The following is a 19797-nucleotide window of genomic DNA, read 5'->3' on the forward strand; positions in this document are numbered from 1 at the left end:
GATGATCTGCGCCAGACTGAGGTTTTCTGTCGGACCCCGCGAGACCACCTAATGACGATGCAGAGAATGTCCCCAAAGGAAGAAGTGAAGCAGTGGAAGGCTGATGGAGCACGTATGGACAATGGTCTCTGGAAAAAGGATCAACTTGTGTTCCTCCCTGAGCGGATGTACCCTGGTATTGTCATGTGGGCACATATCAAGGAAAAAAAACAGGCCCTAGCTCTGGTACAAAAATTCTACTGGGTTCCAGGTATTTCTACAGTCCTGTCAGCACTCAACCATGCATGTAACATCTGTCAGACCTGCAACCTTGCTAAGCCTGACTATCCTTTCCAAAGGCTCCAGGTGGACCACATCACGTTGCCTAAGTCTGGAAGGTATGAATATTGTCTGGTGGTTGTCGATATGTTCTCCAGTTGGCCGGAAGCATTCCCTGTTACCAACATGACTGCAGAACTACAGCAAAGAAACTGGTGATGGAAGTCATATGCAGATATGGTGTTCCAGAAGTTGTTGAAAGTGACCAAGGCCCGGCCTTTTCTTCTCATGTGTATCAGGAGGTTCTGACAATGCTTGGATCCACTGTAGCCCTCCATACTCCGTACCATCCACAATCTAGTGGGAAAGTTGAGAGGCTGAACAGCACACTGAAGGGACAATTGACCAAAATGATGCAGGAGACTATAGCTCAATGGCCAGAGCTCCTACCCATTGTACCATACCACATTCGTACTACCCCTATTGCAAAACATGGCCTGTCCCTATATGAGATATTGTTTGGTGCTAGGCCCCCAGTTGCAAATTTCCAGCCTCAGTAGTTATCAGAAGAAACTGACCGTGCTGTTCAATATGTTATTCAGCTTAGTAAAAATCTTGCTAACACCCATACTTTAGTTTCTTCTTCCCTTCCAGATTCAACAGAGACCGATACTTGTCACAACTTGAAACCTGGTGATTTTGTGGTCGTGAAAAGGCATGTCAGAAAACATGGACTAGAACCCTTGTATGACGGTCACTACCAAGTCCTCCTTATCACTCCTACATCAGTAAAGCTGGAAGGAAGGCCGACGTGGATCCACGCATCGCACTGCAAGCTGGTTAAACAGACTAGTAGCAAATAAGGGGACATAATGTTTTGGTTCTTCGCATTTTCCATATTAACATTGGTAACCGCGTGGGACAGCCTAAATTCCCCAACATTCTTGAATAGTAAGTGTATACAGACTAGGTTGAAAAAAGAATAAATCAATCAGCGAGATAGTAGAAATGTTGGGAGTGGAACAATCAACAGTTTTGCTACATTTTGGAAAAAAAGAGCACATTGGTGAGCTAGCGAACTCAAAAAGGCCTGGATGGCCACATAAGAAAACAGTCATGGATGATTGCAGCATCCTTTACATGGTGAAGAAGAACCCCTTCACAACATCCACCCAAGTGAAGAACACTCTCCAGGAAGTAGATGTTTCAGAATCAAAGTCTACCATAAAGAGAAGACTTCATGGGAGCAAATAAAAAGTGTTCCCCACAAGGTGAAAACCATTAATCAGCCTGAAAAATAGCATGGCCAGATTAGAATTTACCAAAAATTATCTAACGAAGCCTCCCAGTTCTGGAAAAGCAAAACTGAGATCAAACTGTAAAGTATGGAGAAGGCTTGGAACAGCTCATGATCCAAAGCAAAGCATATCCCCTGTAAAACATGGTGGAGGCAGTGTGATGGCATGGGGCATGCATGGCTTCCAATGCCACTGGGTCACTAGTGATTACTGATGATGTGACTGGAGACAGAAGCATCTGGATGAAGTGTACAGGGTGATACTTTCTGCTCAGATTGAACAAAATGCAGCCAGGGTTTATTGGATGGTGTGTCACAGTACAGATGGATAATGAGCCAAAATATACTGCAAAGGCAATCCAGGAGTTTAAGGCAAAGACGTGGAATATTCTGCAATGGCCGAGTCAAATCACCAGATCTCAACTCCATCGAGCAGAATGTCATGCTTAAGATAAAACTTAAGGCAGAAAGACCCACAAACAAAGCAACAACTGCCGGCAAAGCACCAGAAAGGAGGAAACCCAGGATTGGTGACATCCATGGCTTCCAAACTTCAGGCAGTCATTGTCTGCAAAGGATTTGCTACAAAGTGTTTTATTTATGATAAAGTTAATTTGTCAAAGGACTTTTGAGCCCCTGAAATGAGGAGGAGTTATGGAAAAAATGGTTGCAATTCCCAAATGTTTCACAGCCTATTTTTATTCAACCCTTTTAATTAAACCCAAAAGTCTCCACTTCAATTGTATCTCAGTTTTTTTTTCATTATAAATAAAAAAAATAGTGGCCTGCAGAGCCCAAATCATGAAGATTCGGTCACTGTCCAAATATTTCTGGACCTAACTATATATACAAATGCAACAGTGTATGCAGATGTAGAATAAAAAATGGTATCAAATAGGTGTAGACAAATACTTTAATTCCCAACATTGCTATTGAAAAATCTTGTCCCCAAAATATTGCAATTTTCTGTTTACCATGAAATTATGTAAATCTTACTTAATCATGTCTCCATTGCAAAAAAAACCTTTCTAATTTTTTGTAGGATAGTGTAATTTAAAACACTAAATCTAATCAGAGATTTTTTTTAAACCGTGGAAAATGAATAGCTTGTTTTTTGATAACTTACCTGCAAGGCAGCTTTAGAGTGAAATTCTACTAAGGTCTCTGATGCATTTAGCCATAAAATGCCACACGTGTGTAACAGGTTGTGTGCCAGGATCAGGGGCACAGATCCATAAGTTCCCATTTTGTCATAGATGGGGTATCCAAATACGTCTAGATTGTAGAGCTGGTATGCCTCATTTTCTCTAAGAAGGAAAAACTCAGATTACTTTGGGACAATTGTCAAGTAAATGCAGAGTACGTCCACAATTTGTATCAACATCATAATAATGACTTCAACCGAACACTTACTTTGTCATTATTTTGGGTACACATAATTAGTCCTACTAGAAATCACGAGAACACATTCGTTTAGCAATGAACACAATGACCTCTCAAAAGTACAAGGCCACAATGAATGTATAGTTCAATCCATATAATTTATTCAAAAAGTCACTAAAAGAAGCCTGAAGCTTTTATACATAATACATACAAAAAATGAGAACAATACAAAAAGTGCCTCCGATCGTAATATCCGAATCACGTGCAAACATAAATAGAGGATTGCCACAATATAGGCTTAATATCAACTATATCCACATCAGTGGTAAACTGTGCCTAACTGTGATTTGTGCTAAAAGACTGTATGACTAATGAACTGTGATTTGCCGCCGAAAATTCCCGACGAAACCGCTGCCATTTACAGTGCCACGAGGGGCGCCGAAGAGGAAGGGCGTGCCAACATAGGAGGAGACTACCAAAGCGGCGCCAAAAGTGATGAACGCCCCCTCCGACTGCTGCTACGTGATGAGGATGTGCCCAGCAGCCAAGGAGGTCCACCTTCTGATTTGCGACGGCGGGAAAAAGGAGAAGAAGGAGTCCCGCCCCCAGAAAATGAAAGAGCAGAGTGCATGTGTGACCGCAGATCCAGGACCAGGGATGGTGACCAGCGGCTACCTGACTGACGACGAAGCGACCCAGGACCATCCCAGGTGACCGGAGCCGAACCCGGACTGGTCGCTACAGGAGGACCCGGACTTCTTGGAACCACAGGTGGAGGAGCTGAGCCACCAACCCCTGGAAGCAGAACTGACCGTGGTGAAGAAATGGAAGTCGGCCCTGTGCAGGAAGATCGTGTTGGAAGAATCGCGGTCCGGGCAGCAGCGGACTCTAGTGTCCTCGTCACCGGCATCGGTGGAACCACATCAGACGCAGGTACAGAAAACGACCCTGCCCCGGTGACCGATCCCACTCCAGCGACTGCTGTCCCTCCAGCCACTGATCCTGCTTCAGTAACTGTCCCTCTTCCAGACTGCGACCGAACCCCAGCCTTTGCTCCCGCTCCAGTGACTCCCCACACCACTGACGAGACACTACTCCCACTCCTATCGTCCGTGGGCATACCGCTGGACGTGAGCCCTGAGGGGGTGATCTTCCGATGGGACGCTCCGGGAGTCAGGTTGAACGGGTCCCTGGAAGAGGCCCAAAAGGGAGAATCCTATATCGGAGCCCTCATCTGGGAGGAATATAGACAATGCTTGATCTTACAATGGAAAGACAGAAAGGCACAGGAAGCCCAACGTAAAGTGCAGAACCATAAAACCAAACGCTGTAACAGAAGTCCAGCAAAGCGGGGGGTAGTAGTAGCCTTTCACCCGAAAAGGGGTTGGGGCTTCTTTCAGGAACCGGGACTGCAGACAGAAGTCTGTGTCACCAGCCGAGACGCGGAATCATCTCTCCGGGAAGGACATCCTGACCGAGATTTGTGCCGAGGGGATCATGTGACCTACACCCGCCACTGGAGCGAGAAAGGCTGGTACGCCAGGAATGTTAAACGATGTGCACCTGCAGTAGTGCCATCTGGTGCCAAAACTAAGACCACCAGCACTATTCCTCCAGTCTTTGAAACAGCAACTCCTCAAACCAACACTACTACAACCGTGTGCATAATCACCACCACTGAAACTGCTGCTGTGGCAAATGCTAAAGCTGACATCCGTACTCAGGCAGCTAATGACTTGACCACACATGAGAGGCAAACCAATGACGTTGATATAGCATCAGATGAGGACTCGGATACAAACCTCCCCAGGCCAGGAAGTGTTCGTTACGGGCTGATGTCTTGCAGACTACTATAAAAGAACCAAAACAAAACCTGAACCATGACTGTACATAGTTTATTTCCATCTTTCTTGCTGCTAAAGTTTATTGAACACGGCCAGGGTTATTCCTTAAAGGGGTCCTAAGTTTTAAGAGGATCATAAGTTTGCACCTGTTTGCACAAGTTGCCTAAAGGAACTGAGAATCATGAACTGTGCATGATCAAAAACTGTCCATTGTAAATAGTTTGCACCTTCTTAAAGGTGTTTCCTACTGGTTTTACAAAGGAAGCTTTTACAGAGACTGCTTCCAAGAGAGACTGCTGCTAATCTTGTTGTAAGAACTGCTTTGTTTTTGAGAGACCTGAAGAAAAACCCGTTGGTGTGGCAGAATTCCGGGTCGGGATACACGCCTTGTAGCCTGCCCAAGACCAACGTCGCATCGTTCCTATTGTTACAGTATTATCGACCTGAGTATTAATACTTTGCACTACCTCACTGAATTGTTTGAACCCTTAAAGGGAATGTTGAATTATTTCACTTTGCCAGATTAGACTTAAAAAATAGATAGAATTGTGTTTTACATAGCCGATAGTATGTAGCTGATATTATAGAGCACTTTTGAATAAATTGAAAGAGAAAATAAAGTAACCCATGGGGGTTGGACAGAAACTTTGCACTTGAATAAAGAAAAATGCTAGATTTGCACTTGAAGGTTTAAAGATAGTATACCGGGTAATCGTATTTCATAGTTAGTTCAAAGTTATATTGTTTTCTTAAAGGTTCTGTCTAAAAGTGAATTCACAATGTAAATATGTTTTTGTTATGCAACGTTCAAGAGTCCTCACCTCCCATAAAGGGAAGCATCAGTTATATTAATTTGTTTTATAGCATTTCAAAAATTTGTATGTCTGTTTGCTAACCTGTAACTGTTGTTTTCTTTTCCCAGTCCGGGAGTACTGGATTTAACGGGGGGGGGGGGGGGGTTGTGGCCCAGGGTCCTGGTCGTTGCAGTGGTATTGCTTTTCTCTCGGAGAGAGTGATGCTACATTTGGAGGCACAGAAGGATAACTGCATCCAGGTATCACAAACATGCAACACATTTCGTACTCCAGGCCACCAGGGGGAGCTCTTGCTCCTATTTATTAGGTCACTCCCTACATTGGTAAAACTGGTGGCCTGTAGGGAAAGTTAGTCAGTTGCTGGCTGAGCTCCGCTCAGTTAGTTGGTCCCTGGCAGAGGTGGGATACTGTCAGAGAACGAAGGAGAAGGACACAGAGCAGTGCATGCCCTCAGAGTTGCAGCTCTTGGAAAGAGACATTGAAGGCAGAACTGTATTGCAGCGAGCATGCAAGGAAGTCGCAGCAAAGGAGAGGATATCAGAAGGGGACCAGCCCTACACAGGCTGCCTCCTTCTGAGGTGCAGAATCCCGGTATCCAGAACACCGAGGGAGTAACAACCTTTACGCCTTGCTCCAGAGACTGGCAGGACAGCTAATTTCACGTTACCTGTCTGCCCTACACCAAGGAGGCACGGTAGCACCCCTTAGAGGCTGGGGCATGCTAGAGTCTGTATAAACCGCCTCAAGCCACCAGTCATATGGGTCTAAGAGGGCCCAGAGAAAACAGAAAAGGTGGCACTCACCCAGCAATGTAAATGAAAAAGTCCTTTATTTATCCATACATTGGGATGTGGACATGCCTTTAGGGCTGCAGTTCAAGCGAGAGGGTGCAGGGAAGGAACCGGACGACGGCCGTTTCGCGCGGACTGCGCTTCAACGGGTCCAGGTCATATGGGTTTGTCCTATCCTATCTGGGGGACAGAGAGAGAGACATAACATCTACAACAGTTGTGAGGACCTTATGAGAAGCTTGGCAGTAAGGGACTACAACACTGTAGCACAAAGGAAGGCTACTGATTTCCACCTGGACAAGGGGACTCTGGATTTGCCTCCAAACCGGCCGGACTCTGCCTGCCCTGTGATCTGGTGCTCTGGACTGTGGATGCTGAAGTCTTCAGTAAAGGTAAAGAGACTGCAACCTTGTGTCCTCGTTCTTCTCTGCACCTCTCACCATCCAGCACCTACACACTGGGAAGCCCTGGGGACATACTTCACCTGTGGGAAGGTATACCATCTAGCTGCCATAACATCACCCCAGAGGACCCCTTAAAGCAGGTGGCGTCACGAACACAAACTTTATCCCTTTAAAGACCTTTCTCTTTTACACGGATGTCCCGGGGCCACGGACCGGGTCAGCCACCGTGGCCTCCCCCTGTGAACCGCAGGACCCGGTATCGAATACTACACGGCCCCATGGGGCGCTCCAAACTTTGGCGTCACGAACAGGATCTACTAAAGACTGAAAATCAGATCATGTGCACCTAGAGACTGTGCCAGAACTGTGCCTAACCGTGATTTGTGCTAAAAGACTGTATGACTAATTAACTGTGATTTGCCGCCAAAAATTCCCGACGAAACCGCTGCCATTACAGCGCCACGAGGAGCGCCGAAGAGGAAGGGCGTGCTAACATGGGAGGAGACTACCAAAGCGGCGCCAAAAGTGATGAACGCCCCCTCCGACTGCTGCTACGTGATGAGGATGTGCCCAGCAGCCAAGGAGGTCCACCTCCTGATTTGCGACGGTGGGAACAAGGAGAAGGAATCCCGCCCCCAGAAAATGGAAGAGCAGCGTGCATGTGCGACTGCAGATCCAGGACCAGGGATGGCAACCAGTGGCTACCTGGTCATCGAAGTGACCCAGGACCATCCCAGATGACCGGAGGCGAACCCGGACTAGTCGCTACAGGAGGACCTGGACTTCTTGGAACCACAGGAGCTGAGCCACCAACCCCTGGACGCAGAACTGACTGCAACCTTGTGTCCTCATTCTTCTCTGCGCCTCTCACCATCCACCACCTACACACCGGGAAGCCCTGGGGACATACTTCACCTGTGGGAAGGTATACCATCTAGCTGCCATAACATCACCCCAGCGGACCCCTTAAAGCAGCGTCGGTCACCCTGACCGAATACCACAGGTGGCGTCACGAACACAAACTTTATCCCTTTAAAGACCTTTCCCTTTTACACGGATGTCCCAGGGCCACGGACTGGGTCAGCCGCTGTGGCATCCCCTGTGAACTGCAGGACCCGGTACCGAGTATCCCACGGCCCTATGGGGGCGCTCCATATACGCACCACACACACACACACACAAACATACACTGTATATGCGGTTCGCGCCACACACACACTGTATACGCCGTACGCACCGCACACACACACACTGTATAAGCCATACGCAGCCTCTTGCGCGGTACCACCAGCGGAACACCGTCGCTAACACGCAGCCGCCGGGATCAGCCGAATGATTCACTGACCGCAGCCATCTTGGTACAGGAGGAGTGCATGCGCAGTTTTAATGTGACCACCGCTATCTGTCTGCACAAAGATGGCGGCGGTCTGATTTACTGCGCCTGTGCGAATTCCTTGCAGGCGCAGTGAATCATTCGGCTGATCCCGGAGGCAGATGCGTGACGTGTCTACAGGCAGAGGAAGCCGGTCATATTAAAGGGGTTTTCCAACAAACGAACAAAACACAATACTGACATTACAGCAGGGGATCACAGAGGTTTCATTTTGTCAGGTAAAATATTTCACTGACTATTTTTTAGCAATATTTTACCTCACAAAATGTATCCTCTGTGATCTCTTGCTGTAATGTCTGTATTGTCTTTTGCTTCCTCCACTGCCCAGGAGCTGTGGTATGTTCTGTACACGGTCAGACACAGACAATTTTTAAAATGAACTTTCGTTCGTGGGAAAATCCCTTTAAAAAGCAAATATCAATGCCAACACGGCTCCTCCTAAAAAGTACGCCAATGACAATGAAAGGAAAACAGCAAAGGCACAACGTCTAAAACAACAATGGACAAATGAGACTCTTGAAGTGCAACAGCATCGCTGGGACAAAAACAATGCATATAAGCGAAGGCGTCAAGCACATGAGTCCCCTGATGCAAAAGTCATTAAATTATCACAGGATGCCATTAAGAGAACAGACGGGAGAAGTCAGCACATGTGGACAGAGAGAGTGGATAGGTGGGTTAGCACATGGGCGGGAGAGATTCTCAATGGTGCAAAACCTGCCCCCATCGTGACATTACCACCATCCGGATGCTATCGCATCGGGCCTCCATCTAGTATGCATATAAGAAGCTTGAATTCCCTTCTTATAGGTGGGTGATTTAATCTTTTCCCGGAGTTGACCAAGTATAACTTTAGATCCCTAGATTTTAAGTATCACATGTATCACAGGCCATCCTGGAAGACTCCATTTTACAATTTCTGGAAATGAAGTTCCTAAGGGATATCTTACTCCACACAATCAAGTCTCTTCTTTCAAAAAAGGAAATTTTCATGGCATTTCTGGAGTTGAGAGATATTTATTCATTTTCCTGCCTTACAAAAAATGTCTGCAGAGGCAGTTCTTTAGCTCCATCACCCCAAGGCCATTTTCTATTTTGTTATTTTCGTTTTTTCCTCCCATTCTTTCCAAGAGTCCTAACTTTTTATGCTTCCATCAAGCATGCCATTTGAAGGCTTGTTTTTGCAGGACGAGTTGGAGTTTTGAATGGCACCATTGATTTTACCATATAGTGTACTGCAAAATGGTAAAAACAATTCCAATTACAGTGAAATTATAAAAAAAAGTGCAATTACACAATTGTTTCCTGTGTTTTTATTTACCGTGTTCACTGTATGATAAAGCTGACCTGGCAATATTATTCCCAAGGCCAGTACGAGTATGCAGATACCAAACATGTATAGTTTTTTTATTTCAGAGGTGAAAACAATTCTGAAATTTGTACGAAAACATTTTTTTGCTGTTGTTTCCATTTTCCGAGACGCTTAACGTTTTCATTTTCAGGATCTGAGATGGGGTAAGGGATTATCTTTTGCACCCTGTGCTGACGTTTTTATTGATACCATTTTATGTTAGATATGATGTTTTGATCACCTCTTGCATTTTATTGTAATGTTACAGCGACTAAAAAAAAACGTAGTACTGGTTTCTATATTTTTTCTCTTTACGCCATTTACTGATCACATTGATTTATTTTATATTTTGATTGGAAATTTCTGAATGCATCAATACCAAATTATGTGCATTTTTTAAAATTGTTTTATTTTATTTTCAATGGGGCAAAAGTGGGGTGATTTGAACTTGTGTTTTTTTTTTAATATTTTTAAAAACTTTTTTCCCACTTTTTATTTTAATAAATATTTGCCTTAGGAGACTTGAAGTTGCAATAATCCAATCACGAGCTCCTATGAACGTCGGTTACAAACTGGCGTTCACAGGAATATTGCAATGACAGGCACATGATAGCTGATAAAATCAATATGCATAAATTGAGTATTCAACGTACCCTGTATCTTGCAGCTCGTGTGAGTCTGCATGTTCTGGAAGTCCATAAACATTTTCAAACCCGTGTAAGGTAAAATCCAGCCCTACAGAAGAGGGACCTATGCCAAGAAAAATACAACATTCTGTACACGTATCAAGAATGTTTAAGTACAATCCTAAATATAGTGTGCATTTTTCCATTACATTTCAAGTCCAGATAATCGTCAGAGTTTCCTTCCCAGAATCCAATCAGTTTCTATGAATAAAGATAGAAGAGTGTTTCATTAACTATGAAATGAAAAAGCAAAAATCAAACCTATGAATACTACAAAATACAACTAAACATAATCTACAGAGGTTAATCTAAAGGGAATATACAGGTGCAATGGTACTGCAACGACTATAAAAAATTGTATTTATTCAGAATTATTAAAAATCAAAGCACAGTTAAAAGGCAAGGTCGCCTCAAGACATAACAGTGTAAGACTAAATATGATATACTAAGGCATATAGCATAACACCCATAACATGAATACTATGCAAATAAGTATGGTAGTTGGCATAGATGTATAAAATACAACAATACGATGAATTAAGTGCACAGTTAACTGCTGGTGTGATACATGATGGGACAATATATACAGTGATAGTAATTCATATAGTAATAAGGTCAATGATATCCAATATATATTCCAGCCTGTTTATTATAGTGTCCATGTATCAACCATGCAGCAACGTATAGAGAAACATTATAACAAAATTATCCAATAAAGTCATTGCAATAGATGTGAAAAATGTTGGTAAATCGCTACATATTTATATTAATGGTTTGCCAGACCAGAGTGTTGTAGCCCCAACATATGTTTCACCCTGCTTCCTCAGGGGGCGTGTGAGGGTAAATGCACCTAAATACAATCCTGGTGCCCAGATTCTCTCAATAGATCACAACTTAAGGATTTCTTAAAAAGTCTGATGATTTGAACCAAATTTAATAATGCGCCTTATAATACTGCATTGGCAATCTTGGATGCACAAGAGACCAGCACTGCCCCTGGAACTGATGTCACTTGACGTGGTGGCACTGGTTCCTGCATGCCGGGTAGTTTTACAACTCACACTAACAGTACCCTCTGATGCCTGCTCATTACTATCGATCTGAGTTGGTGAGAAAGTGCAGTGATTATGCACATCGCACAGGGACTAGCCCAGCCACTGAAACTGAATACGCTATGATTCAGGGAGGGAACCGGAGCAGCAACAGTGACCATAGCCTCTGCCCCGTGATAACGCTTTGTTTGAGTCTCCCAGCATAAACGAAGTGTCATAAAATAAAAGAAAGTAGTAAAAAAATAAATTAATTAGATAGTGTATTGAGGGAAGGACATGAAATGTTTAATTCAAGTACACTAGAAAATAGTTTAGATTATGGCAGATAAATAGATAGGGATTTAGGAGGAAAATTTGTATGTCAGACCACACCTATAAGTAATTTCCATGCATAAAATATGAAAAGTTTATACATGATTATTTCCTATTTCGTGGGAAGTCTGTTACTAAACATAAAAGGCTATTAAATAAAAGAGCAGGGAAGTCCTAGCTCTTCTTATTTAGAATGTTTAGAATATCTGCCCAATAAAGGGCTATACCAAAATGTGTTACTCATAGAACAGAATATATAGACGGGTGTTTCCCAGCAGAATAATCCTTATCACATGCACTATGGAGAGAGGAAGTCTCAGAGCCAACTGTAGTACAGCGGTATCCATGCTGTGCAGTGATGAAGCAGTGACCCAGGAAAGTTCCAAAACAAAAGTCTCGTTAATGCTTCAACTCACAAAAATAAACAGCACACGATATCCTCTGGATCACAGCCGGGAAACATAGTGCAGATTGCAGCCAATAAACAAGCGAGTCCACCTTCGACACTGTTGCCTTGGGCAACTGCACCATTGTGTACACTGTGGGTGCCAGGCCTTTCAGCTCCCTTGGCTGTTTGGCTCCGCTTGCCTGTGATGCCTCACACAGGTCGAGCTCTGCAGAGCTAAAAGCTCTGCACTGTTGCAAACACCAGACTGACACTGACACTGCCAAACCCAAGCCCTTTAATGCAGGGTTTTTAACTGAAATCTGTAGACATGGGCCACATGGAAAACCCAGGCCAGGGGAGGAAACGGACTGCCCCACTACCATCCTGTAGTTCATATAAAAAATAAAAGCCCAGCAGGTTTTCTTAAATCTGCCCTGGACAAATAGCTGATCCAAGACCTATACTCACTTTTATTCTGCATTGCAATCACAGCTACGCCTGTGACTGCAATGCATTTCCATGGCCTCAATACACCTCCGTGCACATCCTGGGGGGAACACACAATGACCCTTACATGTGACACCGGTCACTGCCTCACACAACATAAATTAAATTAATCCATCTATTTGAGGGGGAGATCTGCATCAAGTCACTTGAATAGGGACGACGGTAATACCAGACACAACCCACGGACACATGCATCGCTCTATGATAAAAAGCAGAATTTTTTTTCCTATTCTGAGACAACTAGAGATTACTATTCTGATAAAGGGCAATACTGATCAATAAAGGATCCCAAGTAGATATTGCACATCCTGAAGACTAAGCAGTAAAAAAAACTAGGTACATAGCGATAAAGCCAGTGCCCAATTCATATCTGACCACTGCAGGACCTTCTACTTTCATCCACAGCAGAGGAGTTGCCAACATTTCCTTGTAACATCTACCAGAAGTTACTTTTTCTTGTTACAAAGAACCTCAACACAACTTAAGATAAAAATAAAGTGAGAAAATACCCTGTGGTAAGTAAATGAGTAAGTAGTAAATGTAAATAACATAGGATACTTAGTTAAAACTATTTTAATAAAAAAAACTCCTTTCCACAGCGACAAGGTGTACCCAATCGGGAAGGTCCTATCTCTAGTGATTTACTTCTCTAAGTGCCAGCAAGCCTCAATAGATGTGTTGTTAGTGGCCATAGTGGTGCACTGACATGAATATATGCTCCAGCTCATGCCTTTGATTTTTCTTCAGTTTTTTTGTACTTTGTACATACAGGAGCATGGCTCCCCCTTTCTTGGCTGCGCATAAGTTTATTTGATTTTTCAAGGGCAGGTGTTTGAGAAGTCAGGTATGGGTCTTGCTCTGTCCCATATATTGAGGCCTCTTAGCAGTTAGAGAGGTAAATAACAGAGAGGACCATCCTAATTAGGTTCACTTTGTCATGGAGGGATGGTTTTCACACTTTTTTTCATCAACTAGCGTTAACTAAGTCCCCTATATTATTTACACGTACTATTACTAATTAATTATTTCCTTACTACAGAGTATTTGCTCACTTTATCATAGGTTGTGTTTCTTAGTGGCCACAGTGTGAACATGCACCAACATATTGCAAAGACCCTCAACAGCAGACGTCCACGTTTCTAAGGTTGCCTATGCTTAGATTAAGGCACATGCCCCTGATACATCAATTCCAGCATTTTTCATGCTGGTTCTGATGAGGGAGCAGGGTGGAGTGTGAGACGAGGCCCAATGCGTGGTGCGCCTCTGTGTGTGCCTCGTCACAAATCTTATTCCAGTCTGTGACTGGAGTAAAATTTGTGACATAAAGAACACCGCCATTCCTCATTAATTTGATAAGTGTCTCTGTCCCAACCCAGCTCTGCCCACTTTGTCAGAACTGGGAGAAATTGGGGTACAACACAGTCTATGAGCCACATGTGGTTTCTGAGCCACAGGTTGGGGACCCCGGCTTTAGGATGAGTTAAAAGAGCAGATTTGTTTCAGAATTATTTTCAATGAATAGACGAAGGAGCAGGAAACATCACATACATTAAACAGTACTATTCCTTGTGCTTACTTTCATGACAATTTGAAAACATAACATCATTGCTTAGAAATGGTTTGCATTTCTAAGCAATAATGTTATTTTTTCGATTTGTAAAGAACAGCTTGTAAAAAATCTGTAAAAATGCCATATAGTGCATCAGTACATTATATTAATATCATTCTTCATGCATAAATATGTAATTTTCAAGGTTTCTACCTCAGGCAAAGCCATTTCCTCCATAGGATTCGTGACTGTCAGACGACTGTAATACACAAGAAAATCAACAGTATAAACAATGATTCAAAAATAACACAAACATGATATGTTTCGTTAAAGGGGCAGATTATGATGATCTGAATGTTCTCATTGTGCATAAAACTCTGCATAAAATTACAGGCCCAATTCATCATTTGTGTGTTTTTGTAAGTTACTTTTCTTTTTTGTCTTGCGGTATTGAATGATGTTGCTCAAATTTTTCTGGTTGTGCGTTTATTTCTTGTAGATGCCTCTCCATTACTAAGCTGCCGGCTTGATTTCATCTGACAATACAAAGGTGACATCAACCCCACAAATATGAACCCCACTTGCCACTGCTACAGTGCAAGTGGGAATATTGAGGGTAAGTGACAGAATTGGTGCATCTTATAGATGCGCCATTTCTGGGGTGGCTGAGAGCTGATGTTTTTAGCCTGGGGGTGCCAATATCCATGGCCCCTTCCCAGGCTATTAATATCAGCCCGCAGCGGTCTGCCTAGCCTTTGCTGGTTCATTTTTATAGGGGGACCCATGTCAATTTTTTTCTGGGGTTCCCATGTAAAATAGCCAGTAAAGGCTAAGCAAACAGCTTGAGCTGATATTAATAGCCTGGGAACTTTTATGGCTACTGGCTCCTTCCCAGAATATTAATATCAGCATCGGCTTTCCCTCTGCTGGTTATTAAAATTACGCGGGAGCCCACGTAATTTTATTTTATTTTTTTAAATAAACAAATATTGCATTTCACTCAGATTTTAATAACAGTTGCTGTTTTGTTACAGCATATGTAGGTTAATTATGTTAATGCTCCTACATAGGCTGGTGATCCGCAACATACGCACATAGCCTTATATGCTTATGATGAGAATTGTTATGAAAGGTAATTCAGTACCACAATGGGCATAGAGATCAGCGCACATACAGTGACCTGGCAATAACCCCAAAAAACAAGAACGAGCTCTGAGACGTGGAAACTCTGTTGACCGCAATCCCTAATCCTCTCAAACCACACTAAAGGCAGCCGTGGATTGCGCCTAACGCTCCCTATGCAACTCGGCACGGCCTGAGAAACTAGCTAGCCTGAAGATAGAAAATAAGCCTACCTTGCCTCAGAGAAATACCCCAAAGGAAAAGGCAGCCCCCACATATAATGACTGTGAGTTAAGATGAAAAGACAAACGTAGAGATGAAATAGATTTAGCAAAGTGAGGCCCAACTTTCTGAACAGAGCGAGGATAGGAAAGGTAACTTTGCGGTCAACACAAAACCCTACAAACACCACGCAAAGGGGGCAAAAAGACCCTCCGTACCGAACTAACGGCACGGAGGTACACCCTCTGCATCCCAGAGCTACCAGCAAGCAGAAAAAACAAATTGACAAGCTGGACAGAAAAAAACAGCAAACAAATAGCAAAGAGGAACTTAGCTATGCAGAGCAGCAGGCCACAGGAACGATCCAGGAGGAAACAGGTCCAATACTAGAACATTGACAGGAGGCCAGGATCAAAGCACTAGGTGGAGTTAAATAGAGCAGCACCTAACGACTTCACCACATCACCTGAGGAAGGAAACTCAGAAGCCGCAGTACCACTTTCCTCCACCAACAGAAGCTCACAGAGAGAACCAGCCGAAGTACCACTTGTGACCACAGGAGGGAGCTCCGCCACAGAATTCACAATAGTACCCCCCCCCTTGAGGAGGGGTCACCGAACCCTCACCAGAGCTCCCAGGACGACCAGGATGAGCCATATGAAAGGCACGAACAAGATCGGGAGCATGGACATCAGAGGCAAAGACCCAGGAATTATCTTCCTGAGCATAACCCTTCCACTTAACCAGATACTGGAGTTTCCGCCTTGAAACACGAGAATCCAAAATCTTCTCCACAATATACTCCAACTCCCCCTCCACCAAAACCGGGGCATGAGGATCAACAGATGGAACCATAGGTGCCACGTATCTCCGCAACAATGACCTATGGAATACGTTATGTATGGAAAAAGAATCTGGAAGGGTCAGACGAAAAGACACAGGATTAAGAACCTCAGAAATCCTATACGGACCAATAAAACGAGGTTTAAACTTAGGAGAGGAAACCTTCACTGGAATATGACGAGAAGATAACCAAACCAAGTCCCCAACCCCTAGTCGGGGACCCACACAGCGTCTGCGATTAGCGAAACGTTGAGCCTTCTCCTGGGACAAAGTCAAATTGTCCACTACATGAGTCCAAATCTGCTGCAACCTGTCCACCACAGTATCCACACCAGGACAGTCCGAAGACTCAACCTGCCCTGAAGAGAAACGAGGATGGAACCCAGAGTTGCAGAAAAACGGTGAAACCAAGGTAGCCGAGCTGGCCCGATTATTAAGGGTGAACTCAGCCAAAGGCAAAAAGGACACCCAGTCATCCTGATCAGCAGAAACAAAGCATCTCAGATATGTTTCCAAGGTCTGATTGGTTCGTTCGGTCTGGCCATTTGTCTGAGGATGGAAAGCCGAGGAAAAAGACAAGTCAATGCCCATCCTACCACAAAAGGCTCGCCAAAACCTCGAAACAAAGTGGGAACCTCTGTCAGAAACGATATTCTCTGGAATGCCATGTAAACGAACCACATGCTGGAAAAACAATGGCACCAAATCAGAGGAGGAAGGCAATTTAGACAAGGGTACCAAATGGACCATCTTAGAGAAGCGATCACAGACCACCCAAATGACTGACATCTTTTGAGAGACGGGAAGATCTGAAATAAAATCCATAGAGATATGTGTCCAAGGCCTCTTCGGGACTGGCAAGGGCAAAAGCAACGCACTGGCACGAGAACAGCAGGGCTTAGCCCGAGCACAAATCCCACAGGACTGCACAAAAGTACGCACATCCCGCGACAGAGATGGCCACCAAAAGGATCTAGCCACTAACTCTCTGGTACCAAAGATTCCAGGATGACCAGCCAACACCGAACAATGAACCTCAGAGACAACTTTATTCGTCCACCTATCAGGGACAAACAGTTTCTCCGCTGGGCAACGATCAGGTTTATTAGCCTGAAATTTTTGCAGCACTCGCCGCAAATCAGGGGAGATGGCAGACACAATTACTCCCTCTTTGAAGATACCCGCCGGCTCAGATACACCCGGAGAGTCGGGCACAAAACTCCTAGACAGAGCATCCGCCTTCACATTTTTAGAGCCCGGAAGGTATGAAATCACAAAGTCAAAAGGGGCAAAAAACAACGACCAACGAGCTTGTCTAGGATTCAACCGCTTGGCGGACTCGAGATAAGTCAAGTTCTTATGATCAGTCAAGACCACCACGCGATGCTTAGCTCCTTCAAGCCAATGACGCCACTCCTCGAATGCCCACTTCATGGCCAGCAACTCTCGATTGCCCACATCATAATTTCGCTCAGCAGGTGAAAACTTCCTGGAAAAGAAGGCGCATGGTTTCATCACCGAGCAATCAGAACTTCTCTGCGACAAAACAGCCCCTGCTCCAATCTCAGAAGCATCAACCTCGACCTGGAACGGAAGCGAAACATCTGGTTGACACAACACAGGGGCAGAAGAAAAACGACGCTTCAACTCTTGAAAAGCTTCCACCGCAGCAGAAGACCAATTGACCAAATCAGCACCTTTCTTGGTCAAATCGGTCAATGGTTTAGCAATACTAGAAAAATTGCAGATGAAGCGACGATAAAAATTAGCAAAGCCCAGGAACTTTTGCAGACTTTTCAGAGATGTCGGCTGAGTCCAATTATGGATGGCTTGGACCTTAACAGGGTCCATCTCGATAGTAGAAGGGGAAAAGATGAACCCCAAAAATGAAACCTTCTGAACACCAAAGAGACACTTTGATCCCTTCACAAACAAAGAATTAGCACGCAGGACCTGAAACACCGTTCTGACCTGCTTCACATGAGACTCCCAATCATCCGAGAAGATCAAAATGTCATCTAAGTACACAATCAGGAATTTATCCAGGTACTCTCGGAAGATGTCATGCATAAAGGACTGAAACACTGATGGAGCATTGGCAAGTCCGAATGGCATTACTAGATACTCAAAATGGCCCTCGGGCGTATTAAATGCAGTTTTCCACTCATCGCCTCGCTTAATACGCACAAGATTATACGCACCACGAAGATCTATCTTGGTGAACCAACTAGCCCCCTTAATCCGAGCAAACAAATCAGATAACAATGGCAAGGAGTACTGAAATTTAACCGTGATCTTATTTAGAAGGCGGTAATCTATACAAGGTCTCAGTGAACCATCCTTCTTGGCTACAAAAAAGAACCCTGCTCCTAATGGCGACGATGACGGGCGAATATGCCCCTTCTCCAAAGACTCCTTCACATAACTCCGCATAGCGGCGTGCTCAGGCACAGATAAATTAAACAGTCGACCTTTTGGGAATTTACTACCAGGAATCAAATCGATAGCACAATCACAATTCCTATGCGGAGGTAGGGTATCGGACTTGGGCTCATCAAATAAATCCCGATAATCAGACAAGAACTCAGGAACCTCAGAAGGGGTGGATGACGAAATAGTCAGAAATGGGACATCACCATGTACCCCCTGACAACCCCAGCTGGACACAGACATGGATTTCCAATCTAATACTGGATTATGGACTTGTAGCCATGGCAACCCCAACACGACCACATCATGCAGATTATGCAACACCAGAAAGCGAATAACCTCCTGATGTGCAGGAGCCATGCACATGGTCAGCTGGGTCCAGTACTGAGGCTTATTCTTGGCCAAAGGCGTAGCATCAATTCCTCTCAATGGAATAGGACACTGCAAGGGCTCCAAGAAAAACCCACAACGCCTAGCATACTCCAAGTCCATCAAATTCAGAGCAGCGCCTGAGTCCACAAATGCCATGACAGAATACGATGACAAAGAGCAGATCAAGGTAATAGACAGAAGAAATTTTGACTGTACCGTACCAATGGTGGCAGACCTAGCGAACCGCTTAGTGCGCTTAGGACAATCAGAGATAGCATGAGTGGAATCACCACAGTAGAAACACAGCCCATTCAGACGTCTGTGTTCTTGCCGTTCAACTCTGGTCAAAGTCCTATCACACTGCATAGGCTCAGGTCTAAGCTCAGGTAATACCGCCAAATGGTGCACAGATTTACGCTCGCGCAAGCGTCAACCGATCTGAATGGCCAAAGACATAGACTCATTCAGACCAGCAGGCATAGGAAATCCCACCATGACATCCTTAAGGGCTTCAGAGAGACCTTTTCTGAAAATAGCTGCGAGCACACCTTCATTCCACTGAGTGAGTACGGACCACTTTCTAAATTTCTGACAATATACCTCTATTTCATCCTGACCCTGACACAGCAATCCGAGCGCCAGGAAAAATGCATCGATATTACTTAATGCAGGATCTCCTGACGCAAGAGAAAATACCCAGTCCTGAGGGTCGCCACGCAAAAAAGAAATAACGATCCTAACTTGTTGAACTGGGTCACCAGAGGAGCGAGGTTTCAAA

At 44.3% G+C, this 19797-nt stretch overlaps 1 protein-coding gene across 1 annotated transcript in view; it reads right to left on the bottom strand.

Annotated features, from left to right (window-relative positions):
* The window catches only part of GANC (glucosidase alpha, neutral C), a 144591-nt gene that overhangs the window by 98739 nt on the left and 26055 nt on the right, over positions 1-19797 (bottom strand). The window contains exons 7-10 of the mRNA XM_069730586.1: positions 14244-14289; positions 10372-10423; positions 10190-10286; positions 2682-2862 (exon numbers count right to left, since the gene is read on the bottom strand). Coding sequence (XP_069586687.1) covers positions 2682-2862; positions 10190-10286; positions 10372-10423; positions 14244-14289 — 376 coding nt within the window. The remainder of the gene's footprint in view (positions 1-2681; positions 2863-10189; positions 10287-10371; positions 10424-14243; positions 14290-19797) is intronic.

Source organism: Ranitomeya imitator, chromosome 1, assembly GCF_032444005.1.
Source record: "Ranitomeya imitator isolate aRanImi1 chromosome 1, aRanImi1.pri, whole genome shotgun sequence".
Taxonomy (NCBI): domain Eukaryota; kingdom Metazoa; phylum Chordata; class Amphibia; order Anura; family Dendrobatidae; genus Ranitomeya; species Ranitomeya imitator.